This window comes from Entelurus aequoreus, linkage group LG06 (assembly GCF_033978785.1).
Source record: "Entelurus aequoreus isolate RoL-2023_Sb linkage group LG06, RoL_Eaeq_v1.1, whole genome shotgun sequence".
Lineage (NCBI taxonomy): Eukaryota > Metazoa > Chordata > Actinopteri > Syngnathiformes > Syngnathidae > Entelurus > Entelurus aequoreus.
The window spans coordinates 6,429,119-6,442,367 of NC_084736.1; the positions used below are offsets into that span (position 1 = coordinate 6,429,119).

Consider the following 13,249-nt stretch of genomic DNA (forward strand, 5'->3'; position numbering starts at 1 on the left):
CACAAAAAATTACTTAAAATCTGTGGTGACATAAATAATAATGAATTGCATTTGTAACGCACATTTGTTAAAATATCAAAGTGCTACAAAGTATAAAAATAAAAAGTAAGAATATATAATAACAAATTAAAATAGAAATAAAATCATGACACTCACTAGATAAACACTAGATAAAACAGAAACATAGATACAAATAGAAATAAGAGCATGAAAGCGCTGGATAAAATAGATAGGCAAGCAGTGCATTTAAAAACAAGAAGGCAGAGAAATTAGATAAAAGCTGTGCTAAAAGGGTGGGTTTTTAGTCCCTTCTTAAAATGGTAGACCGACTGTGGTGCTCTAAGATGGTCGGGGAGAGTGTTCCAAAGTTCGGGAGCGGTCGAGCAGAAAGCCCGGCGGCCCATAGATTGTAACTTTGTCCTGATGGGTTTGAGGTTAGTGTTTGAGGAGCGGAGGTTGCGGGGAAACTAGTCCTTGAGGTAGGAGGGGGCGTTGCCGTAGATGCATTGGTGAGTGAGCAGGTTCATCTTAAATTGGGTCCGGGATGCAATAGGGAGCCAGTGGAGTGATTTGAGAATAGGTGTGACGTGATCACGTTTGCGCACTCTCGTCAGGATCCTCGCTGCGCTGTTTTGAATGTACTGGAGCTTCTTGATGCTCTTTTTGGGGACCCTGACAAGAAGTGCATTGCAGTAATCACAATCAAGTAATCACATCACATTTATTTGGAACTGTTAAGTGTTTATGATTGGAACAAAAAACTATCTTGCAACACTGGACTATATTCACTAAAATGAATGAACCACATTCAGTCAGTGTTGAAAGGATGAAATACATTTCATTTATTAAACAATATTCACAATTACACAGTCGGAAAAAAGAACTTTACAGCAAGTTCAGCTCAGCCTTTTCCCTTCTTGTGTTTGAATCCTTGCTTTGCTTCTCCACCACTTTTCTTCTTCCTGAAGGCCACGCTGTTTTTATGGCTCTTGGAAGATTGGAACGCTTTGTCTTTATTTACTTTCCCACCAAAAGTTCTCTTTCCTTCAAATTTCTTCTTACCGCCAAATCGGTTATCTCTGTCGCTTGGTTTTCTGAATGGCTTTCCTCCAGGTGACCCTTTCTGTCCAAAAGGTTTTTTCTCTCGGTCACCACCTTTCTGTCCAAAAGGTTTTTTCTCTCGGTCACCACCTTTCTGTCCAAAAGGTTTTTTCCCTCGGTCACCACCTTTCTGTCCAAAAGGTTTTTTCCCTCGGTCACCACCTTTCTGTCCAAAAGGTTTTTTCTCTCGGTCGCCACCTTTCTGTCCAAAAGGCTTTTTCTCTCGATCGCCACCTTTCTTTCCGAAAGGTTTTTTAGCTCGGTCGTCGTTTTTGTCTTTATGCCAATCTCCTTTGCCAGTTTTCCTTGGAGGCATACCGCCTTTTCCTTTGTCACCAGCAGAGAGCTTCCTCATCTTTCTGGCAGGTCCGTGAGATCCATCTTTGATTCTCCTCTTTGCTGCTGGGAACATATCTGCACAAGAAAAAAAATGGAGTGGTCAGTTTACCAAATCGGCCATATGACGCCTTAATAAAGCCTTAAATGTATTGACCTTCATCTGGCTCCGCCCCTACAGCCTGCCTGTAGTACTCCGCCTCATCATCCGATTCCACGGGAGCCGGTCGATCGTCCTGGGCGCCCGGATCCTCCACTTCACTGTCCTCCTCCTCCGGATTGTCTGCGCATTTCCTCTTGATGCCTGCCAGGCTCTTCTTCCTGTGTGGAGGTAAGATCTTCTAAAACTCCACTCTGCTGATGTGTTACTCAAAACCAATTTTTTTGGGACAAAACTCACTTGTGCTCGTCCTTCTGGGCTTTCTTGCGATCGATGTTCTGCTCCTGCATCTTCTTGCGCTGTTCTTTCTCCTTCATCCGGGACTCCTTTCTTTGCAGGATCTCCTGGATTTCCTCCTCCGTCTTGGAGACTGCAGAGGAGCGTTTGTTAAATGCAAATACGCTCGAGCGGAACCACATCCGCGTTGATTATCTAGTGCATCAGCAAGCGTTTACTTTGGTAAATCACAGATTTCATATGAAAGAATTGTCATCCTCTGCACACGGACGCCAATCAAGCTGCCAGACAAAGATGGTGGACACTTACTATTGGCGTGATAGAGGATGTTCCCTTCCACCATGCCTTCTTGGATCTTGATCAGCTGAAGCGTCATGCGAGGACCGATCTGCGCGCACACGACCGTTGAATTATCAGCTCTTCTCGGTTAGATAAGGCGGCAAAATACGGACATACCTCCGTCAGACGGATGGCGCTCTGCTGGGAGGCCATGTTGCCTCGGCCGGAGTAGACCTGCGGCAGCTCGGTGATGTTATGGTCGCCGTCTTGTTCGGCTTCACTTTCCGACAGGTTCGCTCCTCTAAGAGGGAATGAATTGGATTAGATACATGACCGATTGGACAGGAGTCTTCTCATCCTACTAGAAGCTTACTTCAGCATCAGCTCGCTGATGTCCTCAAACTTGCTCATGTTGGGGAACTTCTCCTGCATCAGCTTCTTCACGCCACGGCTCATACCCACCGGGACCACCTTCAGGCTGCTGCAAAGAGAAAGAAACCCGAGTCAGCGTCATTTTGACAAAAGACGAGAGGTGTTTGTGTGTCTTGGTGAGGCCCATCAGTGCGTTTACTTTGAACATGCATCACTGAGCAGTCAAGTCCGAGTCTGTCATCATCTGAGCCACACTCCCTGACTTCATTCATTTCCATCAGCACTTTAATTTGTACACAACATCTTCACATAGAACATTTAGGCATTTTACCGTATTTCCTCAAACAGTGCCTTTTTTTAACCCTTCTGTAATGTTCATATTGTTGTTACTCAGCCAGCGTTTGCGGGTCTGATCCCAATTACCTTATCCCAATAAACATCTGTTCATTATTTGATTGTGAGGCATTAAAAGCCACGCAATGCAACGGGTCCATCAGACCCACAAACGCTGGCTGAGTAACAACAATATGAACGTCGCACGGAACATTTCTCTGCCAGTTTCTGCATCCCACAGGGATTCTTCTTTTGTGTTTCTGCACCTGCGGTTCCCACACAAGGTTGCAACATTGTTTGTCAACACTGTCTGCTCTCATTTTCTCGCGCATTTGACCCTCTGATGTTCTGTGTACCTACACTCTGTCCTCCTCCTGTGTAGGCCTGCTGTGTGTGGGTGCGTGTGGTACACAGAACATCAATTTCCACATTTCTATTAGCCCCGGGTCCAGTGGACCCGGACATCTTATATGTAAGGGGGTGTATGGTGTGTGGTCATTAAATATGTATTCTGATATGTTCTTCACAGAAAATGAGCCAAAGTCAGTGAGTCTCATCCCATTTAAGAGGGGGCAGGTGTTAATATAGAGTACGGGCCAAAAGTTTGGACACGCCTTCTCATTTCAATGCGTTTTCTTTATTTTCAAGACTATTTACATTGTAGATTGTCACTGAAGGCATCAAAACTATGACAAACCATTTCAGGTGACTGCCTATTGAAGCTCATGGAGAGAATGCCAAGAGTGTGCAAAGCAGTAATCATCAGCAGAGGGTGGCTATTTTGAAGAAAATAGAATATGAAACATGTTTTCAGTTATTTCACCTTTTTTTGTTAAGTCCATAACTCCACATGTGCTCATTCATAGTTTTGATGTGACAATCTACAATGTAAATAGTCATGAAAATAAGGAAAATGCATTGAATGAGAAAGTGTGTCCTAACTTTTGGCCTGTACTGTATATACTAAAGAATATATTGCAAGAGGCTGCAATATGTATCTCAAAAAAAGGATTTTAAACCGTATCGCCCATCCCTACATCAGTCATTGTAAAGGTCAGTGGCGACCCCGAGTGGTAGCACCCCATTGAATCCTCTGTGTGTATTGAAGGTGCAATGTTTTCATACTCAAGTGGACCACACACCCTATACTTACCTGGACTTTCATTCAATTAGGTTAAGCACAAGGCAATTCATTGGGGTAAGACATTTGACTTTTGTATCGGCGATTAGAAGCGGACACAGCACTCAGTCAAGTGGACAATTCATGGTGTCCGCTCAAGTGGATGACACACCCAGCTAATAACTATGACAGGGTGATTGTCTCTAGAAATGGACACTACTACTCAAGTGGATGACTCACCCAGCTAATAACTATGACAGGGTGATTTTTTCTAGAAATGGACACTACTACTCAAGTGGACGACTCACCCAGCTAATAACTATGACAGGGTGATTTTTTTCTAGAAATGGACACTACTACTCAAGTGGATGACTCACCCAGCTAATAACTATGACAGGGTGATTGTTTCTAGAAATGGACACTACTACTCAAGTGGATGACTCACCCAGCTAATAACTATGACAGGGTGATTCTTTCTCGAAATGGACACTACTACTCAAGTGGACGACACACCCAGCTAATAACTATGAAAGGGTGATTGTTTCTAGAAATGGACACTACTACTCAGGTGGATGACACACCTTGCAATTATTTGGGGAAACAAGTTTGCTTATTCAAGTGGAAGACGCATCCACCAATAAATTAATCCAGAAGCTGCAATACATAAAAAAATAGTGCTGCTAGGATCCTGATGAGTGTGGAAATATGACCATATCACACCAATTCTCAAATCCCTTCACTGGCTTCCTGTTCCACTCAGGATTGAATACAAAGTCTCCCTACTAACCCACCAGTGCCTCCATGGAAATGCCCCCCTCTACCTCAAAGAACTGCCCACCCCCAAATCCTCCACACGACACCTCCGTTCCGGACAGGCTAACCTCCTCCAACCTCCGAGGACAAAGCTACGAACAATGGGAGACCAGGCTTTCTGCTCCGCCGCTCCCAGTCTGTGGAACGCTCTCCCTGACCACCTGAGTGTACCACAGACTGTGGATGCTTTTAAAAAAGGCTTAAAAACCCTTCTTTTAAAAAAAAAGCCTTTTTTAGATGTATGCATACCAGCTATTCTGGTTTTTATTTTTTTCAATACACTGTAGCACTTTGAGGTTGCTCACTCAATGTAAAGTGTTTTTTACAAATAAAATATATTATTATTAAATTGGGGGACACTATTTGAGGAAGCACGGCAATTAGGTTTGTCAGAGAGACGTACTACACTTACTAGTGGCGGAATTCAATTTCCTGCGACTCTTTGTTGTAATTCAGCAGCACGGCCCTCTTGATGGTGTTGAGGCCCACCTGGCATATGGGGGACAAAAGGATACTTACTTATCATAAAATAGCTTCAAACTGGCAATTTTATGGATTCTCAGACTCGGCAATCAGAAAGCGTTTACTTGTGATGAATCTTCAAAGCGGGACTCAGAAGACTATGCTCTCATCATTTTAGCCGGCTACAACAGCGAGGACGAGACAATCCAAAATACCGTGTGCACGTTGATGGAGGGAAACATGTTCTGGAACATGGTGGCCATGAGTTTGACGTGCATCCCGTGAGAGCCAAAGTTGTTGAGAATGAGCAGCGGGTGGTGCTTGAACTGCTCCTCGTGCATCCGGTGCCTCTTCAGAGATGAGACCACGTCTTTGACGAGCGTGTACTGGAATCACCACAACAAAATAACACTTTATACACGTCGGTGTAAAAACAAGAGTGAACTGATAGTTGGTCCAGTGCATCAGTGCGTTTACTTTGAAAAACATCACTTAGCAGTCACGTAGGGAAAAAAAATCATCACTTGCACATTTTCTATATACTGTTTGTGTTTACATCATGTTTACCTTCAGCACTTTAAAATAAAGCATGGGTCCTTTGGGGAGTCGAGCCATCCTCTGGAAAAATTACAAAAACAATCTGAATGGTTGGACAAGGACAGTCAATTTTGCCTACATTGATCTTTGACTTCATCCACACATTAATAGTCGCATAAACTATTAGTTGGGTTTCTTTGTGTGATCTCACCATAGTGAGATTGTTCTCCGACTTGCTGAAGATGATGAAGTGTGTCACTCCCAGTGGTCCTGCTACAGCTACAAAGTCTTTCAGCACATTCTTTTTCCTGACCTGTTTAAACACAAAGTTACTCATTTCAATCCAAGTAAACTTAAACTTCCATCCATTCATCTTCTTCCGATTATCCGAGGTCGGGTCGCGGGGGCAGCAGCCTAAGCAGGGAAGCCTAGACTTCCCCCTCCCCAGCCACTTCATCCAGCTCCTCCCCGGGGGATCCCGAAGCGTTCCCAGGCCAGCCGGGAGACATAGGCCATGTCTACACTAAGTTGTTTAACCCCTTAAACCAGACCTGGGCAAATGAAGGCCCGGTAAGCTTTTCAATCTGGCCCGCCAGACATTCCCAAATATTTTTTTTAGATCTTTAAGACGGAAAGTGTAGCCGCCATTATGATGTGCAGTGATGTTTTCTAATGACCGTAATCCTTGAACTATACAAAGTATTTCAATGGTTGGAATCTGTGCTTTTGCATGATATACTAATTACTATGGTAATCTAATTAGTTACTATGGTAATCTAATTAGTTACTACGGTAATCTAAGTCACAGCAGCTCATACGAGGCACCAAGCAGTGTGGGTGGGGAGCGTTTCCACAGAGTGTCAGCCTGAAATGCGGGCGTCAGGGACAGACGCGGAAGGAGATTTTTACAACAAAGTTCTAAAGCTTAGTGATATATCAGATTGTAGGTGGGTTTTTTTACCCTTCGCGTTCAAATTTTGCTGTGTTTGTTGCATTTTTGTTGCGTTTCGCTTGATTGTAAAATATGTGGATGGAGAGGGGGTGTGACGTTCATATGTTGTCAAAAATTAGTGTTTTATCCTTCATAGTTAATATTGTAAATCACAATATTGTGAACAAATTTAAAATTCCATTCCGTTTTTCAAGGCGGTCTGTCATAACGATTTTAGCATTCAGCAGGCATGTGATTTGACCACAATGAAAAAGACTGAAAAAATTTCCGGGGGTCTGGGGGACGAAGGCCTGGTGGGGGGACAAGGGGGGCAACGCCCCCCGAAGCTCCTGGTTTTTCACCAATTTAACATGCTAAAATTAATAAAGACAGCACCATTTGAAGAAAATATTTTAGTGTTTAAAGACATGAAAACATCATTAATAGAACATACATAACCCAATTATCCTAATGAATCACTGTATATGGTTCAGTCCCAACAGTATTTAGTCACTAATATTTACATCTTGTGTTCATTTCACATCCACAGGTGTCACATTGATCAGTGATATTATCTACAGTTTATTTACAGTATTACCACATTACTTCAGTTCATGTAATGTAATGTAATCATTTAATTCTTTTCGCCAAAATAGGATATACATTTATGAAAATAATTAAACATGTTTAGTATTGTTTACTCATATTTGAAAATAGGAAATAATAATAATGTGAGGACACTGACATATTGCATGAAACAAGTGTGAAAATATTTACCTTCAAGATTGTTACATCACTGACAATAGTTTCAACAGACTACATAAGAACTTAGTATTACAAAATACAATTATATGCAAATTTATTTCAAATAAATTGTTAACTACAATCAATAATGCGACTCTTTGAATTTCTGTTATTTCATAATATATTTTCACGTGGCTTTTTATTTTTAGAAAGACCCATTTATATTTCGCAAAGCAATAATTGGTTAATATTTAAAACAAACATGCGTATTTCGCAAGCAAATATTTTTTAGCTTACCTCATTATTAACAACCCTGTCTGCAACTGAAGTGGGTGGATCTTTCCTCTCGATGTCTACGGCAGTTGTCGATGTAAACAAGATGAAGTCCGTAAGGTTTGCTCACTTTCGGTTGACATCCAAAAGTTCCAGCTAGTGAAAAGTTTGTTTTTCTTGCTTCAAGTTGTTTCATATGTTTTTGGCGTTTCGCATGTACTTCCAAAGCCTTGAGACCTCGTGATCCATAGTCAATATTATCATGACACCGCGTGCACAAAACCTTTCCGGGACGATCGATTTTCCGAATACAATCACCCAACAAAGTCGTAACTTCCTTCTTCCCAACAGTATCAGTGATTTCCCTTTCCATCCAGTCCCATCGAAACTTATTTTTGACATGTTTATCAATTTCTTTTACTCGTAAAGCGTCCTTTCTCTCAAGAACAGACATCGTTTACATATGGAAAATGGCGCTAATAACCATTATGAATGATGACGTTATTAACGTCATCATTCATAACAGATGTCCTGATTGGTCACAAGGAACATATCGACCAATCAACTACGGCGTAATATAAACTACGTCTCGAATCTTGATTTAGGGTCGGAAAAAAAACGGAAAAACGGGACATTTTTTCCCCCCCCGAGATTAAAAAAAGACGGAATTCCGACTTTGGACGGAAAATCACATGCCTGATTCAGACATTATTGTGAGGTTTTGTATTAGTATTCCTAAAAATAGATAAACCGGCCCCCCAGACACATTTTTTTCTCTAAATTTGGCCCCCTGAAGCAAAATAATTGCCCAGGCCTGCCTTAAACGAATAATTATTTAACCTAAACCCCGTTTCAGCCGCACTAAACCAGCGTTTAAGGCCCCCCTTCCTCGGACAAATTTTTACACGGCTAAATGCGCCGTGTAGTTCTTGAATCTCCGGCTCTTAGCTTTGTATTGACTCATCGATCGTTTACAAACCGGGTGCGGAGAGGAAGTGACGCCAGAAAGACCGCGCCCCCACACAGGAAGTGACGCCAGAAAGAAAGCGCCACAGGCCAGCTTCATAATAAAGCAAGTAAATCCATAGACATCTTATAAGTAGACACGCAGCATGGAGCGCTACTGCCGCTGACGAGACGCGGGGCCGCCATCTTGGAGTGGTGATCCGCTCCACTCAGTGCAATTAATTTGGCAGGAGCAATGAACTGTCAGCGCATTTAATTCATCTTACCTCACTGAATACCACGGATTTTCACGCGCTTTTTTTGTCATACGTGTTGCTATGATAAAGGACACATGTTTTATTATTCATAGTTTGCTTAACAGTAATAGAATATTCTTATATGCTATAAGTGACCAGACGTCCGAGATCAAAACTAGGAATATAATCCCAGAGAAGGGGGGAGAAAAACGGTCAGCTATTTTTAAGTTGAAGAAACAATATGATTAGGTTATATATACATGTGTATATCCTACATAAACAATACATTAGATATCTATATATCATAGGGACCTATGGTCTGTATCTCTGTTGCTGCAGCAGCAGAGAGTTTATTCTGTCTTGACACTTTGTATTGATATTTTGTATTACATTCTTCCCTTAAATGATCATGTTTACAGTGATTGTTTTATGTGTATGACTAAATTTAGACTCGTATAATACTGTATAGCCACTGTCTGATTGTCTAGATAGCTAACATATGTTACCCCTCCTACACAATCTGGACTGTGGTCCTAACTTTTACCCCTGTTGGCTTTTACAATCTTTATCTTCATCATTTATTTCAACTTTGTTGTTGTTCTTCATTTTTAAATGTAATTACCGTATTTTTCGGAGTATAAGTCGCACCGGCCGAAAATGCATAATAAAGAAGGAAAAAAACATACAAGTCGCACTTTTTGGGGAAATGTATTTGATAAAACCCAACACCGAGAATAGACATTTGCAAGGCAATTTAAAATAAATAAACAATAGTGAACAACAGGCTGAATAAGTGTACGTTATATGAGGCGTAAATAACCAACCGAGAACGTGCCTGGTATGTTAACGTAACATGTTATGGTAAGAGTCATTCAAATAACTATAACATATAGAACATGCTATATGTTTACCAAACAATCTGTCACTCCTAATCACTAAATCCCATGAAATCTTATAAGCCTAGTCTCTTACGTGATTGAGATAGATAATACTATTTGATATTTTACGGTAATGTGTTAATAATTTCACACATAAGTCGCTCCTGAGTATAAGTCGCACCCCCGGCCAAACTATGAAAAAATAATAAATGATAAATAAAATGATAAAAAAACTGTGATTTATAGTCCGAAAAATATGGTAATTTCATTGACAAGCAATTCTATTATGGTCATACTCTTGTTTGCTAGCAGCTACGATTTCAGTACTATTGAAGATCCTTGTTCCTTCTCAACTCTCAACCCGGGAGCTCCACTAACCACGTTAAGGGAGCTCCACTAACCACGTTAAACCCAGATTCCGAACTAACAAAGGTCTTAACTCATTCTCTTTCTATGCCACATCAATGTGGAATGCGCTCCCAACAGGTATAAAAGAAAGGGCATCTCTATCCTCCTTCAAAACCGCAATAAAAGTTCACCTCCAGGCAGCTACAACCCTAAACTAACACCCTCCCCGGATTGCAAATAATCAAATGCAGATACTTTTTCTTATGCCTTCTGATCTCTCTCTCTATGTCCACTACTTGCTGTCCATATCCTACCCCCCCTCCACACCCCTGATTGTAAATAATGTAAATAATTCAATGTGATTATCTTGTGTGATGACTGTATTATGATGATGATAGTATATATGATAGTATATATCTGTATCATGAATCAATTTAAGTGGACCCCGACTTAAACAAGTTGAAAAACTTATTCGGGTGTTACCATTTAGTGGTCAATTGTACGGAATATGTACTTCACTGTGCAACCTACTAATAAAAGTCTCAATCAATCAATCAAAACTCTGTCGTAATATACAAAATACAAAAATACAACCAACAGTACGTTAATGGTAAATCTTACTTGTGAAAAGTAATCCCCCGATTCCTATTTTCAACAGTCCGCTCATTTGAGCAGGAAAACACTGAACACATCTTTGTTTTCTACATGTCAACTATTTTAGGCTGCTCGCCGGCTCCTCATCACCACTTCAAGATGGCGGCCGGATTTCTCGCGTCACAGCAGCCAATGCTGCGTGTACTTATATGAGTAAACCCACCTTTAATTGCTCAGCAGTGTAGGGTTTCATGACTCTCCTGATGTCCAATATGAGCTGACTGATGTTCTTCCCAACCTGGCCCCGGTGGAAGACGAAGGAATGGGGGACACTTCGGTACGTCTCCTCGGCCAAATGGGTGGCCTCCGACCGGGACTTTTTCTGGTTCCTTGACTAAAATCAAAACGGATCACAAGTCCTTTTATTTAGCATCAATAAAAACAGCATTTAAAAACAACCATGAAGCAGAAAATAAATAGGGACTAGATAAACAACAATATAATTAACTTTACGTGGCTAACTTTACTAGCACGTGGCGTGGTCGCTACTTACCTTTGACCGGCCCATGTTTCCTCGCGAAACGCTCTTATTTAATTCAATACGTCAATTTAAATAATCCTAGACTTGAACAGCAACAATGTGGGATTTTGTTGTTGTTTTTTTACGATGAATTCCTCCGATCTAACAGCGGCGACCAGCTCCTCTCCGCCCGCATGGCTCCTCTGCTGCGCCTCTAATACGTCCGTGTACACTGCGCATGCGCGCTTCCCGAGAAGTCTTGTTAGCGCCACCAACTGGACTGGAGGAACGTCGGCGTCGTCGTTCTCGGCTAAGACAAAGGAAATTGGCTAATTGTGTGAAACAATTTATAAATAATGTGATTATTGGGTCATTGATATTCTTCTAGAACACTTAAGAAACTTTAACATGTATTTGTAATCTGGCTTTTAGGTAAAAAACCCAAAAGCAAGTAGGCGCTAGCTCCATCCATTTATCTTCTTCCGCTTATCCGAGGTAAGGTCGCGGGGGCAGCAGCCTAAGCAGATTTGCGGGCTTGCAGGTAATTTTTTTAACGGCCCCACGGCACATTCTAAAAATACGATTAAAAAAAACATAAAAAGTGGTATAAAAGAGCAAACAGGTGAAATGTAACAAGAAAATGTTGCAAGGTCGACTCTAATAGCACAAAGCTGCCATGCAGGCTGTTTGTTTCTTTAAAACATAATAATGAATCAAAATCAATGTCATTATGAATTATTGACCTGTTCAAGGCTCCAATTACGTCACATTAAATATTCCACTTTGAGATATTTTTTGGGGAAAATGTTGCATATTTTGTGTTTGCCATTTAAAAAAAAAAAAAAAGTAATTTTTTATTTTTATTTTTTAAAGAAGGGCCTAAAACGAACAAACAAAGAACATAAACAACACTAAAACTTATAATTGACGGATAGATCTGAAGTTGATCTCGACTATTGTGTTAAAAATTTAAAAAAAATGTAGGATTTATTTTTTTTAAGCTTTACTGAGCAGGACCCTTTAGGATCCCCAATAATTTTAGTGGGACTTTTTATTTATTTTTTTAAGTGTCATTGCTCAAAAAAATAATAATGAAATAAAAATCAATGTTATTATGAGTTATTGACATTTTTAAGGCTCCAATTGTTATAAAATCTCAAATATTCCACTTTAAAATTTTATTGGGGGGAACTATTGCAAATTTTGTCTTTTTTCCATAAAAAAAACAAAAATGTACTTTGACAAAAAGTACATACAACTTAAATCTTTAAAAACTTTATATTGACGGATAGACCTAATGTTGATCTAGAGCAGGGGTCACCAACCTTTTTGAAAGCAAGAGCTACTTCTTGGGTAGTGATTAATGCGAAGGGCTACCAGTTTCATACACACTTAAATAAATTGCCAGAAATAGCCAATTTGCTCAATTTACCTTTAACTCTATGTTATTATTAATAATTAATGATATTTGCACTTAATTGAACGGTTTAAAAGAGGAGAAAACACGAAAAAAAATGACAATTAAATTTTGAAACATAGTTTATCTTCAATTTCGACTCTTTAAAATTCAAAATTCAACCGAAAAAAAGAAGAGAAAAACTAGCTAATTTCAATCTTTTTGAAAAAATTAAAAAAATAATTTATGGAACATAATTAGTAATTTTTCCTGATTAAGATTAATTTTAGAATTTATATGACATATTTTAAATAGGTTAAAATCCAATCTACACTTTGTTAGAATATATAACAAATTGGACCAAGCTATATTTCTAACAAAGACAAATCATTATTTCTTCTAGATTTTCCAGAACAAAAATTTTAAAAGAAATTCAAAAGACTTTGAAATAAGATTTAAATTAGATTCTACAGATTTTCTAGATTTGCTAGAATAATTTTTTTGAATTTTAATCGTAATAAGTTTGAAGAAATATTTCACAAATATTCTTCGTCGAAAAAACAGAAGCTAAAATGAAGAATTAAATTAAAATGTATTTATTATTCTTTACAAT

The 13,249-nt window shown here is 39.8% G+C and overlaps 2 protein-coding genes across 2 annotated transcripts in view; one reads left to right on the top strand and one right to left on the bottom strand.

Moving 5' to 3' along the window:
- Nucleotides 1–13,249, top strand: part of LOC133651412 (angiopoietin-related protein 2-like) — a 56,557-nt gene that overhangs the window by 12,754 nt on the left and 30,554 nt on the right. The gene's annotated exons all lie outside the window — the stretch shown is intronic.
- LOC133651411 (suppressor of SWI4 1 homolog) lies at nt 819–11,540 on the bottom strand. Its single transcript, XM_062049356.1, has 12 exons — nt 11,274–11,540; nt 10,944–11,114; nt 5,962–6,063; nt 5,781–5,831; nt 5,429–5,599; nt 5,164–5,240; nt 2,487–2,594; nt 2,291–2,414; nt 2,144–2,222; nt 1,838–1,967; nt 1,595–1,758; nt 819–1,515 (listed from the first exon to the last, which is right to left on the bottom strand). The coding sequence occupies exons 1-12, from the start codon at nt 11,286–11,288 to the stop codon at nt 902–904; spliced, it is 1,806 nt and encodes a 601-aa protein (XP_061905340.1). The 5' UTR covers nt 11,289–11,540; the 3' UTR covers nt 819–901.